A 19,203-nucleotide genomic window follows, 5' to 3' on the forward strand; every position below is an offset into this window, starting at 1 on the left:
GCTCTGCAGGAAGCCACAGAAAAGCTAACACAGATCTGGGCTGTATCTGTTATAATCTGTCTGATCTATTTGCCAAAACAATTCAAACCACTTCTCCAAGGTTTACCAATAAACTACTTGAAGCGTGTAACTTTTGCTTGTTTGGACTAATACCTAGAGATTTGACTGAGGTAACAGACATTTTACTTTTACCACCAAGTTCTAAGTATATATCGTACCCCTGGCCCATCAGGTACAATGGCTAGACTTGGATAGAAACTCAAAGTTCTGCCTTTAAAAAAAACCCACTAAAACTTGCTGAAGTATTCTAAAGAATCATTTCCCTTTTTTTTGATCTGTACAATCTAAAGAAACACAAGCATCTCTGTATCGCACGCAGCCTCTCGCAGTTAAATATAAAGTACATCTGGACACAGCATTGAAGATCCATCTTCCAGGGGCAGCATACAAAGCAATTGACATAATAAAATAATACTCTGATTGGAATTCCAGATAGGTTTTAAATCGTAGACATGCTCTGAATCCTTTGCAGAGAAAGCAAGACCTCCATCAAAGACAAGACTAATTTCATCCAGGATCTGTATAATACATGCCATGAAAATGAGAAAAGGCAGCCTTTTACAGGGCAGAAGCAACAATAATAAATAAAAGTTACGACGAATGCTTTGGCGGCATTTTCAGTTACTTCTAAGTTAAGGGTGTGAAGTGCGTTCTGTAGAAAGGACTGAATTCCTGTTTTAATTATGATCAGTGGGTTGGGTTCTAAATTTAGGGCCAGCTGCTACCATTGAAACCCAGTGATGTCAGCAGGAAGTTTGCACAAAGATCAAGGGTAGACAATGACCTTTCTGGAGCAACCAAACTACATGAGACTGAAGCCCACAATATGATCCTGAACACACTAGTTATGAACAATACCTGCCCCTGTGTGACTTTTGCAACAAGCCTCAAAATCGAACTTGAAGTAGGGAAACTCATTCCCTAAAGATCAAAGCAAAATATATCACAGGTCTCATCAAATTTTCCCTTGGCCCAAAATGAGTTTGAACAACCCCCCCGGTTTGAATGTTGTACGTGACCCTGAAACCAAGCGAGGTTCACGTCATTTCAGGTTTTGCAATGGAGGCTTCACACAGCTTTATTGGGGATCCCCTTTCTTACAACAACACCAGTATTTCAGTTGCAAGCTCGCCGGGGGTAGGGACCACCTTTTGGCTCTGTGTTTGTTTAGCACCTAGCAGAATGGGGTCTGGTCAATGGCTGGGGCTCCTCAATGCTATGGAAATACAAATAAATAATACAGGTATAATATTCTCTGACCTCATTGGAACACCCACTACTCTTGGAAAATAGCAGCGAGATCCAATGCTGGGATTTTTAACCTGTTGTTCTGCTGAAAGGTGCTAATGGCTGTCAATCAGCAGGATCTTAGATCCAGTCACAAGCCTCATTAAAGCCAATGACGTAACAGTAGCTGCAGACAACTGGGAGATAACCCAAAGTAATAGGTGGCATGGCAGAGCTGAGCTAAGCTGTGGGAGGGAGGAGTTTCTCTGTTTGCAAATGCAGCGGCTAGGATATCATTAGCAGGTTGTGTGTGGTGAAGGCAAAAGCCAGAAGGATTTGTGGGCATGACCCCAAGAGGAAGCAGAGAGACAGGGCTGCTTGTGCACAGAGCTCGCTTGAGAGGTAGACTTGGGGATGTCTGAGCAAGGAAACAGCCTGCTCCTGTTTGTTTCTACTGGACTCAGATCAACAGGACTTTGTGTAAGGTTTTTTTGTGTTTTTTTTTTTGGGGGGGAGGAGAAATAAATAAGACTATACCTGACTCAGCACTGATTTCTCACCCTCGTGGAAACAACCCTGCCAGGCCCTGAATACTGCTGAACCTCCCAGGCCAAAGGGGAAGACAGAGCAATTGGCAGCGTGAAGTGCAGCACCCCAGCTGGGAAGCACTGTCCTCCAGGAGGTGTCGTCCCTGTGGGGTGAGGGATAAACCTGGCGGAGTTCTGCAGGGATTGGGTGATTGGTTGTTCTGGGAGAGGCCGGGTTAACGTGTTTCAGTTGGTGGCAGAGAGGTGGTGATTAAATTGGAGTGTGACTGGGCAATATTGCTCGGTACAATGCTTCCTGTGGTCAAGCTGTTGGGTTTGCAGAGTTGTGGAGTATTGGTAGGGGAAAATTGCGTGGGACCGGGAGATTTGTACTAGGGGTCATGTAGAGTTGGTGCAAACTACAGAAACAAACAAAAACAACAGGAAGCATGGATTTTAAATAACTGTATTAATACTGACATAATCCACATACAGAGAAAAGCTTTACATAGCTATCTAAGATGGACTCCATTGCTGGAGAATCACCACCTTTAATGTATCTAGACTCACAACACCTCTGGGGGGGAGGGAAGTGTTGTGATCCCCCCATTTGACTGACATTTCAAGTGACTTGCTCAAGGTCGCACAGGAAGTCTGTGGCAAAGTAGGACATTGAACTGCGGGTTTCCTGAGGGCCCAGCTAGCGTCCGAACGACTGTCCCGTCCTTCTTCTCACTTACGTCCCTGACTCCAGAGCAGCCGCTCTGCTCTATCCCCCACTGTTCTTCTTGGTGACAGCCAATGGCGAAGAGCTTCCAGCGTATTTGAACAGCAAGTATCAGGAGATGTCACCAACTTCGCAATATAGATATAAAATAAACCTAGAACAAGAACTGTAAGACTGGGGCAAGACCAATCTGACATGCCAGTTTTACATATTTACCAGGTTGCTAATAACAAAATAAGTAAAAAACCCATTGTTTAGAAAAATACAATTTTTTTTTTAACACCGCAATATCCCTTTAACAGATGGCGCTTATGTTGGTATCTTGGCTACTTGTATCCGAGCAGTCTGAGCCTACGTCTGTACTCGCATCTGCATTGTCAGCCCCAGTCTGATCTTTGGCAAAGTTGATGAAAACCTAAAAGTTTAAAGGAAAATATTGGTTATGTGACAAACCTAAAAAAATAAGTCAAGAAATTGCCAAAAAAGCCTTTTTTTCCTATGGACCATAGCCCTGGGAGGGAGGGATTCTGTGGTTGGGATGGGATTTCCAAAAGGAGTCTGAGAAACCTAGGTCTCAAATGGGATTGGGGCACTTACATGTCTTGCAAAGCCCAGCTTTAATGTATATTTTATATATACACATGTATACCTATATACACACACATCTACCTATATATTTATATGGTGTACATGCGCAATCCTATACATACACACACACACACACCTACATTATATACACACACCCTTCCATTCTACACACACACACACACACACCCTATTACACACATCTACACACACAATTCACTCTCAGAATTGTATCTAGGATTGCAGGGTAATAGTTTTGCTTCCAGATCCATTCACTTTGCACTACTCTGCTGGCACAAAGGGGCTGGACAGCTGCCCTATCGGATGAGCTGAGGATTCACCTGTCACAGAGGAATCGCCAGGTGGCATAAAAACTAGATAGCTCCACCACACCACCGGGACTAAAAGTGGGTCATCTTGGGGGCATGACTGCAGAGCCTAGTGCTCCAGCTATCCCCTGCCAATGGGATGGTCCATGCAGGCCTAACTCAAGGTAGCCCTTAAACTTGGGTTTCTCCTACAATATTGTATACTGGTGAAAAAAGTTTTGAAGTGGAAATGGAGGGAATGTAACTATGGCACCCACATTACAAACAATCATAAACAAAATGAGTATTACAACAGAATCTAGATGCCCCACCTGAGATCGGGGCCTCACTATATAACTATATAGAGGCAGATCCTCAGCTGGCATACGTTGACGCAGCTTCACTGAAGTTCATGAAGCTATGGCAACCTACATCAGTTGAAGATCTAGTTCATACTAAGAAAAGAGCAGCCATAAAGAGCTGGCAGTCTAAATAGACAAGCAAAAGCTGGGAGAAAGGAATATTATCATTTTACTGATAGGGAATGAAGCACAGAAAGAGAGTGAATAACTTCTGAAGTCAATGGCAGGGCCAGGTACTGAAGCCACAGCTCCTGACTGCCAGCCTAGGTCCCTAATCACAAGACCACTCTTCACTTTGGAAAAATGTGGGTTGAAATTCTGCCTTCATTTACACTTATATAGTCCCACTGAAATCAACAGTACTGAACCGGCGTGACTGAGGGCAGACTAAGTCCTTTGTGCCATGTTTTCATGTGTGTCACACACAACTTTGCTTATGCATTTTACCAGCGCTACCATATGCATCTGGAGACAGAAGTGCGAGAAGATGCACGTACAGGTGTGCGCACTCAAAAGGCAAGCGGAATGAAGCCCCTTTCAATATGTGGTCCAATGTGTCTGTTAATCAGTTCATGTCTGAAACGTTTGCTGAATTTCTTACCTCCTCTAGAGTGGTTTGACTCACTGAGAAGTGCCTGATTTTGAAGGCTATTTTGTTGGTTTCCAGAAGATGAAATATGTTTGCTACTCCTCCTGCGGAGATGGGCACGTGATATTCCACCATGTTGAGATGCCGGTCCTGTGGGAACAAGAGCAGAGTGACAAAGTCAAGTCACTGCCACCTGTAAAAGGTCCCGGCAGGCCATACAGCTGCTTGGGTGTAGTATAAAAAGGTAGGGGAAGCTGACTCAAAACGGAATTAAGGGGGAGGATGTGTCTTCTCCCTTTCTGACTCACTCAAGTGAGAAAAGCCTATGGGCAATGACTGCCTAGTGCAGCAGTTCTCAAACTTCATTACACCGTGACCCCATTCTGACAAAAAAAATTACGACACGAACCCCAGTGCCCTGGGTGACTCAGAATAGTTAGTATTTTAAATAAGAAGTGCTTCAGCCCCCCACTGCCGCCTCTGAAGCTGCGGGCTAGGGTTTTAGCCCCACCACCAACCCCAGAGCTCTGGGCTGGGTCTTTCTGCCCTGGTGACCCAATCCAAATGGGGTCTCAACCCAGTTTGGGGTCATGACGCACACTTTGAGGACCGCTGGCCTCATGTGTTTCCAGTGAGTTGCTTTATGTTTGTGGTACTCTTTGGTGGCCAATAAACAAGCCCTGAGGAACAGGGGTTTGGAGCTTTATTTCTCTTTCCTGGCTGGTAAAGCTACTCCCCAGCTGACGTGCTAGTTAGTCCATTCTGTAATGTCAGCTAGCCTCAGTGAAGACTGAGAAAGCTGGAGAAGAAATTTCTTGCATGGGAAATATTGTTGTGCAACAAATATCAGGTATATTCTGGAATCTATGTGAGGATCCAACTAAAACTTCTATTATCTTAGGCTTTTGGGGAAGACTAAAGTGCAGGACGAACTAGCGTTTGGATGGATGACTTTGAAAGTTGGCGTTACGCTAGAGGGTTGGCTGGTCCTGCTTCAACACTGTGTTACTCCACCTTGATGCCAATGTAATTCTATCACCAGAGGCACTGAGTAATCCCAGCTCCCACTGAAAACAAGTGGAGCTAGACAACTAGGGAGGTGGTGGAATCTCCTTCCTTAGATATTTTTAAGGTCAGGCTTGACAAAGCCCTGGCTGGGATGATTTAGCTGGGGATTGGTCCTGCTTTGAGGTCCCTTCCAACCCTGATATTCTATGATTCTAACTCCAGCCTTCTGTAGCACTGACATCAGTGGGATTACTCAAGTGAGTAAGGAGTTGCCAGATTAGACTCCTCTCTTGCATGCTCACTGTTACCATTTGGCTGTGTTTTTAAAGCCACCTAGGAAATCTGGATGCTCTAATTCCATTGAAATTAATTGGACCTCGGTGTCCAAACCCTTTTGGCAGCTCTGTAAATCTGAGCCTTGCCTCTGCTTTGGAAGAAGGAGTTGGGTGTACAATTCCCTTATGCTTTGAGAGCATAATGCTCTGGGCAGCTATTGCTGAGTCAAAGCTGTGGTCAGAAGAAGCTTACAAGATATCCATTGTGAATATAACAGGTTTGATATGGGATTCCATTCTCAGTTCCCCCAGCATCTGGTCTGATCTATCCTGCTTACCTTCAGGCACGTATCTGGAAAGTGGGACTGCATTAACTCCGTCAGAGCCTCCGTGCTGACCTCACTGCTCATCAAGTGCATCTTCACGGTGAATCCTCTTCCAAACCTAGACAGAAAATCAGAATGCATGCTGCACAGCAGGTACGGAACAGACACAAGAGAGTCAAGTAGCCTTGCTGGAAGCTCTCGTGAAACAAAGCCAGCCCCCGAGTAACTCCAGTGAGGTCAACAGCGTCATGCTAGGAATAAATCTGGATAGCAATCCAGTCAGGGTGATCATTAATAAGCTGTGAAGTTCATCAATATCATATGTTTTTAATTTCCATATTAAAGTCGACCAAGTTATTGTGTCATCTGTGTAGAGGAACATGCCTCTCAAACACTGAACAAAAGCTTCATGGAGGCAGAACATGCATTATTGAGAGAGCTGGTTGACAGTTTGTTAACAAAATGTTTTTTTGTTGGCAAGTGTCGATTTGTAGAAAGCTCTCAGGTCCTGGGTGGATGGGAGAGGGAGACAGAACTCCCAACCAACCCCAGAAAAGCCAAGTGGCTAGAGCACTCACTTGGGATGGGGTGACCCTGGTTCAAGACCCTGATCTGCCTGTTGTGGAATAGGCCCTTGAACTTGGTCCCCCTCACTACAGCTGAGTGTTGGCTAGTCTGGGGTGGGACTCTCTCACTCTCAGACATGATGAAAAGCCTCGGCTTCGTTCAGCTGCAGAATGAAACCCAATGCCAAAACCCCAACATTTATCACAAAACAGAACTCTTGTTTGCCAGCCAGCCCCCTGCCATTATTTATCACAGATTCTCAGAAACAAAAGACAGAAAGGCTTTCAGTGACGTCCTGGGTTTGTTCGCTACGTGCTAATGCCCTGAATACACACAGCTAGATCCTCAGCTGACGTAAATCAGCATCCTTCAGTGGAGCTCCACTGTTGTTCATTAGCTGGGCATCTGGCTCTAAATGCAATACAGTGAAAGGATAGTAGATACATTTTACTGACCTGGTCTTAATATGTTGCAAAGAGCCAAGGCACTGGAAACGTCCATTCACCATAATAGCCAGCCTGGTACAGAGAGCTTCACATTCTTCCATGCTGAAAAGCAAACAAAGAAACTCTATTCCAGGAGTGGCCAAACTGTGACTCGTGAGCCTCATCTTTTATAGTTAAAGTGCGGCTCGCTGAGCACTCCTGCTTCCCCCATTCTCAACCTACCACACTGTGGGGGGCGGGGGGGAGAGCTCAGGACCTCTGCCTTACAACAGGGTGGTGGAGTAGGGGCTTCTGCCCTGTCGGGAAGGGGAGTCTCGGGGCTTCAGTCTGGCAGGGTGCACCTCCAATGGCTCGGGGCCTCAGCAGGAGTGGAGCTGAAGCCCCAAGCCCCGGCAAGTGCTTCCTGCGGGGCAGAAGCCCCAATCCCCTGCAGGCATGCCCGGACTCTCAAACTTCTGAAGATTGTCATATGTGGCTCAGAGGATCGGTAAGTTTGGCCACCCATGCTCTATACAGTCACTGAATGGGAATAAAAGAAACTCTAATGGCCAGAACATTAATGGTTTCCCATGAGCTACTCAGGAGATTAACCTGTAACTCATCATCTTAATCACCTCACCTCAAATCTATCTGGCTCCTATTCCACTAGAATAGGGAGGGCCCAGGTCCTCAAAGATAATTAAGGGAGTTAAATGCCTAAATATCTTTGAGGATCTGGGCCAAGGATCCATTCAGTGCAAAGCAATCACACATTTCCAGGAAGTGTTCAGCATTTCCTGGATGATCTTCCTGGATTTTCTTATTACATGTTATTGCAGGTGGATGTTACTAAAGATGGGCTCAAGCAGCATAATGCAGATCCAGATACATTTTTCTGCTGCTGTGATTCAGAATTAGGATTCAGTCCATTATACAGACTTGGAAAACTTGGAACTGGAAATGTATTTAAATTTCAGTGCCCCCAAAGTTCCAAGTACCGAGGGAACATTGGGGGCACTGAAATTTGGCGGGCCAAGGGACATACTGGCCGCCGCTTCCAGCAGCTCCCATTGGCCTGGAGCAGCGAACTGAGGCCACTGGGAGCCGCGATCGGCCGAACCTGCGGACGTGGCAGGTAAACAAACCGGCTGGGCCCGGCAGGGGCTTTCCCTGAACAAGCGGCGGAACAAGTTTGGGAACCACTGGTCTAGGGTGTTCCAAAGTGCAATTTTAGTTTGGGCTTAATAAAGCATAAAGGCAGCCAGTAAACTCTACCTGTGGGAAGTGAGTATCACGGAACATTGGTTCTGGACTTCCTCAGTGATGATTTTCCAAAGGTGTCGTTTAGCATTAGGATCCATTCCAGAGCTTGGTTCATCCTTTAAAAAACAACAACAAAAAACAGATTGTAAGTTTCAATAGGAAAGAAAATGTCATTTCTCTTCCTCTCCATATCTGCTCTTTGTTTAGAATGGTCATTACAGACAATACAGCTACCAATACAACCACTTAGCTCTTATATGGAGCTTTTGGTCTGTATTATTTGTATGTATGATGGCAGTGCCTAGGATGAGACCCCCTGGTGCTAGGCGCTGTACAAACACATACTAAGAGGAAGTCTCTTCTCCAAAGAGCTTACAAACTAAATAGATACAGAGGGGAAGTGACTTGCCCAAGTTCACATAGCAGGTTTGTGGCAGAGCCCTCTCCACAGCTAAGGACCTTATCTGAACATTAAACTAATTTAGAAACACTCTGGCTGCCTAGAGGATTTGGAAACGCACTTCCCATTCATTTCAAAATATCAATTGATTTGAAAATCTCAGCCTTGCTCTTCCTAGCGCAAAACTGACTCTGATAAACATCCCTCTATGTAGATGTTCTATTTCACACTTCTATAAATAACAACTTATTAGTAAATTGTAGCTGTGATCCAAACATGAGGTAATACCAGACTGGCTCTTTGTCTCCACACCTATCTGTCTTTTGGGTAATATCTGCTTCATTTACGGACAAAACAAGTTTTCTGTCTTCAGGATTCCATAGACAATAAGCTACAGATGAGTAACAGTATGTCGTGCCCCATCACATTCATCATCAACAAAATTACCAGCCAGCTTCCTATTGTAAAATTGTTATTGTTGGTGACAATGTATTATACTAAGCAGAAAGAAAACAGCTTGTTATTCAGAAAGCAGCTTCTGCTTAGACAACCTCCTCTTCTCCCTTTTTATTGAGATTTTATATGTAAGAAGAGAAGTTAGAAGGAATTATATAAATTTAGGGGTGGCGCTTCAATGGGTGTAAATCAGAGCTGTACCCATCTGGCCCAATGTTTGGAAAACTGATCACTAAGTATTGCAGAATTTACAACACAGCAGTGGCAGGTGGTCTGGTACTTTGTGGGGTTGGTTTCTCCAGTTTAAAAGACTTATGTTGCCTGTGGTGTGACTGAGTGAATGTGCTATGAATGGCGTCTGAAAGATCATCTTCTCTTGGTTTCCCCCCCCTTCTCTGTTATGTTTATTTATGCTGAAACATTTTTCTGATCCTCTCACACTTCCTTTTCTTTCCTACGAGCCCAAAGAGTGCTGACATGTGGGAATAAGGCTGGTTGCCTTAACAACAATTAGGCAGAAAAGACTGGGTCTAATTGCCCTGATTTAATCCTGAAAGGCCAGGTGAGGCTTGTTGAGGAAAGCAGAGAATGAGGCCAATCGGAGCAGGGCCAGAGAAAAGCAATTGCTTAGATGGTATGGGGGTAATTTAAACATTGGCCACTTCTGGATGCCGAGTGAACTAAACCTGGTGTGCTAGGGCTATGCCCTGGAGAACTGCAAGCTGAAAAGCCTGACTGGGAAATCTGAACTGCGACTTTGGGCGTGCATGTATGGAATGTTTTGTGTGCGTCCTTTCCCGGCTGTCTGAAACTTGTGGGTGACCCTCGAGAGAGAAACCCCCGTGACTCTTACATCAAAGCCAGACCCACTGCTTGAGGCATCTCTTTGACACCAGCAAATGGCAGTTTGCACAAAGAGAACATTTGTAGTTATGATCCTACTTCAGAGCAAAACTCCAGTATAATGTAAGAAGAAAATGTTAAGCTACATTTAGGTGAAACATTCTAATATCCTCCATGTGGCAAGAGATATATGCTTTCTAGATTGTATCTTAAAGGAACACTACTGTTCTGGTTCTGTTTTTCACCCCATGGCAATTTGGGGCCACTGGTACAGACTATCTGCTCTTTTCATCCCCTTCTTGCTATTCCAGGGAGGGCGTGATCACATCTTAAATCTGATATGGACATTGTAGATAGACAATAAGTATGGAATAATGTGATGGCATTTTCGGTTCCTTTCCTTTTAAGAGCAATAGGGAGACACCATATAGTATCCGTGAAGGAGCACTCATGCAGAGCCTCTGGATTTCTCTCTACCACTGCTCGTCTGAAGTAGGGGCGTTTCAGACATGTACAGTCAGGAGGATAATGATCTCCGTATACAGCATTGGTTAGACCACGCTTGGAATACTTCATACAGTGTCCACATTTTGAAAAGGCTATTGGAAAATTGCAGAGGGTGCAGAGAAGAGCCACTAAATAATGTGACGACAGGAACAAAGAATACCTTAGAGTGAGAGACTTAAAATGCTCCATCTGTTTAGCTTACCAGAAAGAAGATTGAGAGGTGGCTTGATTAAAATATGTAAGTACCCTCCTGAGGAGAATATAGTGGGAACTAAAGTGCTCTTTAATCTAGCTGAGAAAGGCATAACAAGAACCAATGGCTGGAAGGTAAACACCAGATAAATTCAAATGAAAAATAAGGCTCAAATTTGTCAGCGAGGCTGATTAACCATTGGAACAAGCTACCAAGGGAAGCGGTGGATTTTTCATCTCTTGATGTCTTCAAACGAAGACTTGATGCCTTTCCGGAAGAAATGCTTAAGTCAAACACAACTTATTAGGCTCAGTACAAGGGTAACTGGGTGAAATCCCAAGACCTGTGTTATACATGTTGACCTGTGACTCCTGACCAGACCCTACAGAGGTTATAAGCCAAGCTTGATATATAGGTATAAAATATTGCATGTAATAAAATTGCTTTTATTAGTTATGAGTGACCTAGGGTTATAAGATTTAGTAACGAGTGCATTACAATACACAAGTGCACAGCAAAGAACAAATTAAAGGAATGCTAATGAACTTCTAGGGGATTTTTAGTATGTGTAACCATGAGGTTAACTTCTTGAATATATTGGAAACACTAGGAAAAGTATTGATGCAAAAAGCCATGTCAACGATCATAACAGCAATTATGATTTCCTGGAAACCCATAAATGGACCGAAGGCCAGAAAATGATCTAACCATGCTCATGGGGCATGTGTGGGTATTCAGGGGAAGAAGGTCTGAGACATAAAATAAGGTGTAAATCCAACCTTTAATTGGGATCATCAGAATGACACAGTTAGCGACAGCCAAAACCGTCATCACCACTTATTTTTCTTTCCATCTTCACATCTAATGGCCTCCATAAGGTTGCAAGTAAGCACAATGCAGTAAACCACTTTGCTGTACTTATGCATATTGATTTTTCTATCATTTCAGTTATATTTGTCTCTACTAACTAAAGTCCAAAGTTTGTGTGTGTGCTTCACCAATCTCCAACTCAGCAACATTTCTTACATAGCTGCTGAGTAAAAGAACCTGTGATGAGTGACTGATGCAATTTGCACTTTAAAATTATCCAAGGCTACGGACGGGAGGTCAGAATAGATGATAGAATGGTTCCTTCTGGCCTTAAAAGCTACGCATTTTTTCATCGCAAAATTTCTGATTTCTTACCAGCAATAGAATTGATGGATTACCAATGAGGGCCAGAGCAGTTGATAACTTTCTATTAGTGCCATAGCTGCACATCGAGGTGACTCTGTCTTTGTACGGCATCAGATTAAGTCTATGAAGAAGCTGATGTACAATCTGTGGGTACAAATAATAATAATAATAAAAACTTGCTTTACATTGAGAATTAGACCAACCATAGAATATCTGGAACAAGTATGTATTTGCCAACAATTCAGGACCTAATCCTCAACAGGTGCAAATCAGTGTAGCTCCAATGACTTCAAGAGAGCTACACCGATTTACATCAGGAGGGATCTAGCCCTCAGTCTCTGGTGGTTCAGATACTATAATTAAATGTCCTTTGAAATAGCATATTGCTGCCAGGTTGGGTTTCACTCCACAGAAGTCTTTGAAGTGTGGAGACTTGCTTTGAAATACACGTTAAAATACATAGGAGTTCAACGATTTCACAAAGACCCCTTGGGATCAAAACATTAGGGACACAACTTTTACTAATCCCTTTTACAAATTCCAGCTTCACTTGTTCATTTAGGACTTGATCTAGTAAACACTTACTACTGAACTCAATGGGAGTATTTGCACAGATGTCTATGTAGGGAGAGTTTTAACAGCATGGCCCAGTTCTAAGTCAATTCATGTGACCCCGTGTTACAAAACAGTCAAGTTCTGTGACCATCCCACAACCATCTAGCCACAAAGCAATGAAGTCCCAGGTTGGAAATTCATGATTGTCATCCTCATTGTTTATTATTACACATAATGGCCTTGATCAAGACCACTGAAGTCAATGCAAAGACTCACACTGACTTGACTGGGTCCCAAGGGAACTCTTCAGTCAAATGGGTCTACTCACTCCTTTAATCTGTTTCTCTGGGGTGCCGTGTAGCCGAGCATAGTAGTACATGTGCTCTTCCACTGTCAGCAAGTCATCCAAGGCATCTTCTTGAGGGCAGTAGCCGAAGAGCGACCAGTGAGTGTCATCAATGTCACTCAGGGATCTGGATCAGGAAAGGTGAAAGGTCATTTTATAAACACTTCATAAGTCTCCTATATGCTCTATTAAACAGGAAGGAAACGTATCCCCCACTGGGGCAGGAACGCTTTTAGTTCATGATAGCAAGGCCTGTGCAGATCTGACATTCTTAGCTCCTAAAAGGAAGGATTGTGTGTCTCACACTGAGTAGTACCTCACACTGCTTGTATGTCCAGTGGTTTTGATGGGCCAGTTTCCAGTGGCCTTACTCATGTTTAAAGCGAAGATTTAGACATGGGTATTTTTAGTAAAGGTCACGGACCGGTCATGGGCAATAAACAAAAATTCACCTGTCCGTGACTTTTACTATAAATGCCCATGATGACTAAATCTCTGTGCTGTGGGGCCCCGTTCCAGCAGTGGAGGCTGACTGCCCCACGGTGGCCTGCTGCTCCAAGGCCCACAGAGGCCGCTCTCCTGAAAGCCTCCAGGGCCGCTGCTCTGGCCGCCCCCGGGACCGCTGCTGCTCCAGCGGTCCCCACGGCCGCCCCCGGGACCAATGCTTTGGCCCTCCCTGGGGCCATTGCTCTGGCCACCCCCAGGACTGTTGCTTGGGTGATCCCCGGGGCCAACTGCTGGCACCGGGGACTGCCTGAGCAGCTGGTCCTGGGGCCACTCCAGCAGCGGCCAGTGTGACTGGCCCCTGGGCAGCCCTGCAGCTGCGGAAGTTATGGGGGTCACGGAAAGTCACAGAATCCGTGACTCCCATGACCTCTATGACAGACTCGCAACCTTACTCATGTTTAGTAGCACTTTACTCCATCATCAGACCCACTGATTTCAGTGGGACCAGTTGTGGAGCGTGATATTATTCAACAAGAGAAAGGGTGACAGAATCAGGCTCTTAATGACTGAGGGCCAGATTCTGATCTCACAGTGGTGTAAATCTGGAGAAACTCCATTGACACCAACAGAGTTGCACCAGCATAAAAATTTGTCAGTGAAATGAGACTCAAGACCCGAGGAAATAAATATAATATTTTAAATGGCTGAATTTTCTGCTTTTTATTAAGTCTAACTCTTTTTAATTTGCTTTGTTGATTCATCCGAGCCAGGGCAAATGACAAATTGTTTTCCAGACAGCCTTGTTGATACATCACTTCTGGATAGCTAATCCTCCATACCCAGTTTGATCCCGGACTCTCAATCTTCCACTGGTAGCCCCGATGTCTCCTGTTAGCATTTTAAAGATAGTTGTCTTTCCGGCACCGTTCACGCCAAGCAGCCCGAAGCACTGGTTTATGAGACAGAAAGAGAGACATTTAGCATGCTGCATTTAATGCTAACGTATTGCTATGCAGCGAGTGCTCAACGCGACTTGACACTTCTCCTCCCCTGGCCCTTGAGCAAGACGAATTATGGAAAAGCCTCAGGCAGTCAAAGTGCATATAAATATTATAATGGTGGTTGTTTATTGGGCAGTGTATTGCAGTGTGTATTAGGCTCCTCTGTTTAATATAGTAGGAAATAATGAATGTGTCTATAACACTAGCCTTCCTTTTATTGCAAAGTGCATTTTCATATGTAGGCCATGTGAAGGATCAAATCCTGATCATTTTACTCTTGCAATCCCATGCTGCTGCAGCTTCACTGTTATTGGTACTTGCATTGGCCAGATTAAAGCTAACTCAATATGTCCACATGTGCTTCAGATCATACCTCCTACAGCAGTGTAGACAGACCACAAGTACTCCTTTTCTAGTCACTGTACAGACACTCAGTACCATTCTTAGGCCCTGGTCCTGCAGACATAGACAGATGGGAGAGGAAGCAAAGGTCTAGAGGGAGAGAGAGTCAAATACACAAATGGCAGTTAGGAGTCTAATTCCCACTGGCTTTCATGGGATTTAGGGTGTATCTGCCATTTATGCCTTTGAAAATCTCCCCCACTGAGATCAGAGGCTAGATTTTCAAAGAGTGTCAGCTCCCATTTTCCCAGCATGCTAAGCTCTTCTGAAAATCTGGCTGTTGGTGTCAAACTGGGATCTCAGCAATTCTGAAAATCTGGCCTTGCCCAAGATCACCCAGCAGGCTAGTGGCAGAGACAGGAACGGAACCCAGGTCTCCTAGTCCCATCCATTGGACCACACTGCCTCTCTAACTGCCCATCCCACTTTCCAAGCCCAATGCAGTCTGAATAAAGAGTCATGACTACATTTCTAATGGTAACTGTAAATCCATGACAGACAAACAACCAATGATCAAGACCCCACTGTGCTAGACGCTGTATAAACACACAGTAAAAAGATAGTCCCTGCTGGAGTGCATTCTCTAGATTATCATAGTTTCCCTCCCACCTTTCCTTTGTCTTGTCTATTTAAACTTTCTGAGGCAAGGACCATCTCTCGCTTTATGTCCATGCTATCCCTAGCTCCAGGGGGTTCTGATTTCAGTTGGGTTCTCTGGGCTCTACTATAATACAAATAATCAATGATACTCAATAGATGGAGGTGACGAATACCAGAGGGAAGAAAGGAAGGATGAGGTACCAGTAAAGCAAGTTATTGTCCAATAAGTTGCTGTCAGATGGTCTCCCTGAGTCTTAAGCAGGGATTGGGAAGACAATGAGGAAGTGGCTTGGAGGACATTTTCTAGAGGAGAGGCTGCTACTGCCATAGCCTGCTTGCTTACCTCTCCTGCTGGGATTCCAATGCTGACATTTTTGACTGCCATGATCCTTCTGAGAGGAAGATGGTAGATCTTGGAGAGGCTCTGGAGTTGTACCACGTCGACGTCTGCTCGGCCAGACTCAACCCGCTCCCTCTCAGCCTGAACGTCTTTGTCTTCATCAGCTGCCTCCAGCAGAAGCGGTGGCCTGCCATGCACTTTGTCGAACAGGAATCTGAAGGCGAAGGAGACAGGTGACTTTACATTCCAGATCTGCGTGTGCAGAGGACTTAGTGTCTTTTCAGTAAAATTGAAATGAGATCCTATTATATGCTCTCATTATATTAATTTAAAACTCTCTGCTATTATTATTCCATGTACGAAGCTTAGAAACAAATGTTCTTTCTTTATGAAGCTTTTCCTTGTATTCAACAAATGCATTGCTTTTGGTGTCGGTCCTACATCATGGCAGCTTTCAGTTTTGGTGACAGTTTTTACCGTTTGAATTTGGGGGGCAGATCATGCATGAACTGAATCCAAATCAGCTTGGGCTCAAGGTGCCACTGTATGAATTGAAGGGGCTCTGGATCTGCTGGCCCCAGAGCCACTCTTCCGATCAACCCATCAGCATCCTGTGGCACTGGAGACCTGAAATGGCAGCCCTTTGAGTTGCCTTTCCAACACAGAATGGATACAGTCAGCCAGGCCTGTTCTTTGAAATTGAACTCACTGGCCTACGCAGGGATTACAACAACGAATACCTCTCCCTTCCCGGGTACTGAAATTGTCCAGCACATGCAGAATTAGTGCAGGATAAGCAATTACTCCCAATGCCCATAGAGAGGGAGGTGCAACAAAAAATTAAGGTGCACACATTTCCATTAGTCATCACTATAACCACAGGTAGATATGGGAACTGCCAGCAGAGAGAGCTTACGCTGAGTTTGCAAAGCGTTGTGTAAGTTTATGGAGCTATGCAAAATAATTATAATTGATAACGATGACAATGTCAAAGACAAAAGCACTGAGCTCTGTTTTAATCTATATCCATTGTAGGAATACTGATGTTACTTACTCTAATATACTAGACCAGACTTTCTGAATCATCCCGTCATGCATTAAGAGCCGAATTGCAAAGAATATAGTGCCCTGGATAAACATGCCAAGCAGCTTGGAGCTTATTCTGTCCATCTCAAAGGTTCTGTCAGGGTAATCCACGCCATAGGCTTTTAAGAAGCCCATCAGCGCCTGGTGCTGAGACAATTCAATCAAGCTATATCCAAAGCAGAATTGAGGAGAGATCAGGAAAACGTGCCTCAATATTTCAGAGAGATCATGCAAGCCCTGAAAGAAGAGAAACACCAATGATCATTGTGACTTTATTCTTGGGACGGCATTGGGACTGACGCCTGTTTGGGCTTATTAGCCTATCTCAAACCACAGATAAATCAACAGCAAAGAGCTCCGAAACGGTTTGTTTCACAATTGCAAGGAATTCAGGGTGGGAAAGTCACTGGGAGTTGGTGCCTAACTCCCTTAGGTGCTTTAGAAATGGCACCCTTCTAGCCAGCACCCAGTGATCATACTTCCTGGTACAGATCCTTGGTTCTTATTCCAGCTTGTTTGCACTGCTCAGGTAGCAGGCAACCACCAGAACGGTGCTCTGAGGCTGCAGCTGGGAATTCTCCTGATGCAGGGAATGCACAGTGAGGTAAAGCTGAGTAAGCAGGTTGCAGACTGGTGTTCTTCATGAAGTTGGGGTAGCTATCTAGCTGCGCTAACCCTTGCGGCCAATGTGCTCCCCATCCATGGAGCCTCAGAGCTGTGGATCCATCCCGCTGCATGCTGAATTGCAGGGCATCTCCATGAAGCTCAAAGGGACACAGGTAGTACCCAAATCCTTCTTCTCGCTTTCTGTAGCACAAGCGCATCAGTTCTTCTTGGTCAAGCAGCTCCATGCCCACTGACAAGGAGACACGTTTGGCCCAGGGAGTTGCTAATGCATGACAAACAGCCAAGCACCGAGCCTAGCAGTGAAGAGCTCCTGTATAATATCGTTATTCGCTAACACTAGCAGTGAAGATTGCTGAACACAACTGACATTACACATGGCACATTGGATACGCAATAAATTAGCATGGAAGGAGATTGTCTCCATCCTGATGTGGCTAGACAACTACAAATGACACGATCCAAGGGTTTGGTAAACAGGTACTGCCTGACAATGGGACAAGGGCTGATTTTTTTTTAATTAAGGAATTGTCCTTGTAATAAACAAAAAAAACCCAAAGCTTACATTTTAGCCAGTACGGATTCTCTAAGACACACGAGAAGTAGATCTATTAAAGAGCAGTGCTCCACTTTAGGGAAATGTCAGTGCCTTCGAGGCACTTTTCCCTTTGTATGGACAGGAATTCATTGTAGAGACCACTTGTTTCACAGTTAGACTACAGAAAGTTCGTCTGCTGATGTAGCCCTTGGGGCACTGAGATTTAGTACTCAGCCTCAGTAATTTGCACTAGGGAAACTTAACTCCCAAAACAACCATCTTTCTCAAAAAAGTGGACCCGCATTCATTCCCTGATCTCTCCCACATGCATCTGATTTCCCCCTCCCAGATGTCCACTCCCATCTGCCTCTCTCTCCACCCTTAGTTCTTAATCAGAGGGGGGAGGGGCTTGGGTAAATTAAATGGAGAAGAAAGAGTCTCATTTGCCCCATGTTTGGACCTTAGAGAACCTCACCAGATCTCTAGAGTAATGTCCCCTACTTGACCTGCCTCAAAACCTTGAAAAACAATGGAAGTCCACGGGTATGATCCAAAACCCATTGAGATCAACGGAAAGACTCCAACTGACTTCAGTAGCCTTTGACTCAGGCCGCAACGTGTGTTAGTTAGACTTGGAAACCAATCAGTTTTCTAAGAGTTAACATGGGGCTTCTCTACATGGTGCATTAGTAGTACTGTTTAAAACGGGATACATTAGCATACACTAGGAAATTTTCAGTGCATGCCAGCAGCAGGGTCCACCCAGGCCAGTTAATGCGCAACACACTAGTGTGCACTAGAATTTACACTCCTTTAGTGAAGACTGATTCATCATGTAGACAAGCCCAAAGTGTTAGTGAGCTCTTACCTGATCAGTAGCCTTTTCTTGGGAAAGTAGAAACACAACCGAATGAGTAATGATGGTATTAATGCTAAAGGACAAGTTGATGCTGACATAAACTATGAAGGCCATTCCTGTTTCCTTGAAGATCCCAGCCAGCAAGTACATCCATGAAAACGTTGCATATCTGTAGATCACCGGCAGCAGAGAGAATATGAAAGTAATTTAAAGAGTGGTGAAAACGGGCAACAAAATAATTCAGCTCAAGCACTTCTGCCTCACTCGCTATACACAGGCGGGTATAGTCGTAATGATGCCTATTTCTCATATAGCGCCTTTCATCAGCGGATCTCTTCACCACCTTTTAACCTCACAACGCTGCTCTCAGGCAGGCAAGAATTATTAAATTTTCCTGATTTTTTTTAAATTTGGGAATGTCACTGATATTTTGACATTTGAATAGTTTCAATCAGCTGTAGTTACAATCCAGGCTGTTTCTGTGACCTTGAGCATATCGGTTTTTGGTGTTAGTTACGAACATTTAGAGCTGCTATTCAGGTAAAGTCTGTGTAAACAGGAAATAAGGACAACCATGCATC

At 44.5% G+C, this 19,203-nt stretch overlaps 1 protein-coding gene across 1 annotated transcript in view; it reads right to left on the bottom strand.

Annotated features, from left to right (window-relative positions):
* Nucleotides 1-2,228: 2,228 nt before the first annotated feature.
* The window catches only part of ABCA12 (ATP binding cassette subfamily A member 12), an 86,222-nt gene continuing 69,247 nt past the window's right edge, over nucleotides 2,229-19,203 (bottom strand). Inside the window, exons 35-45 of the mRNA XM_048869959.2 lie at nucleotides 18,632-18,791; nucleotides 16,570-16,838; nucleotides 15,519-15,729; nucleotides 14,012-14,121; nucleotides 12,708-12,852; nucleotides 11,834-11,968; nucleotides 8,262-8,365; nucleotides 7,017-7,109; nucleotides 6,007-6,112; nucleotides 4,398-4,535; nucleotides 2,229-2,956 (exon numbers count right to left, since the gene is read on the bottom strand). Coding sequence (XP_048725916.2) covers nucleotides 2,837-2,956; nucleotides 4,398-4,535; nucleotides 6,007-6,112; nucleotides 7,017-7,109; nucleotides 8,262-8,365; nucleotides 11,834-11,968; nucleotides 12,708-12,852; nucleotides 14,012-14,121; nucleotides 15,519-15,729; nucleotides 16,570-16,838; nucleotides 18,632-18,791 — 1,591 coding nt within the window. The 3' untranslated portion in view covers nucleotides 2,229-2,836. The remainder of the gene's footprint in view (nucleotides 2,957-4,397; nucleotides 4,536-6,006; nucleotides 6,113-7,016; nucleotides 7,110-8,261; nucleotides 8,366-11,833; nucleotides 11,969-12,707; nucleotides 12,853-14,011; nucleotides 14,122-15,518; nucleotides 15,730-16,569; nucleotides 16,839-18,631; nucleotides 18,792-19,203) is intronic.

This window comes from Caretta caretta, chromosome 11, assembly GCF_965140235.1.
Source record: "Caretta caretta isolate rCarCar2 chromosome 11, rCarCar1.hap1, whole genome shotgun sequence".
NCBI lineage: Eukaryota > Metazoa > Chordata > Testudines > Cheloniidae > Caretta > Caretta caretta.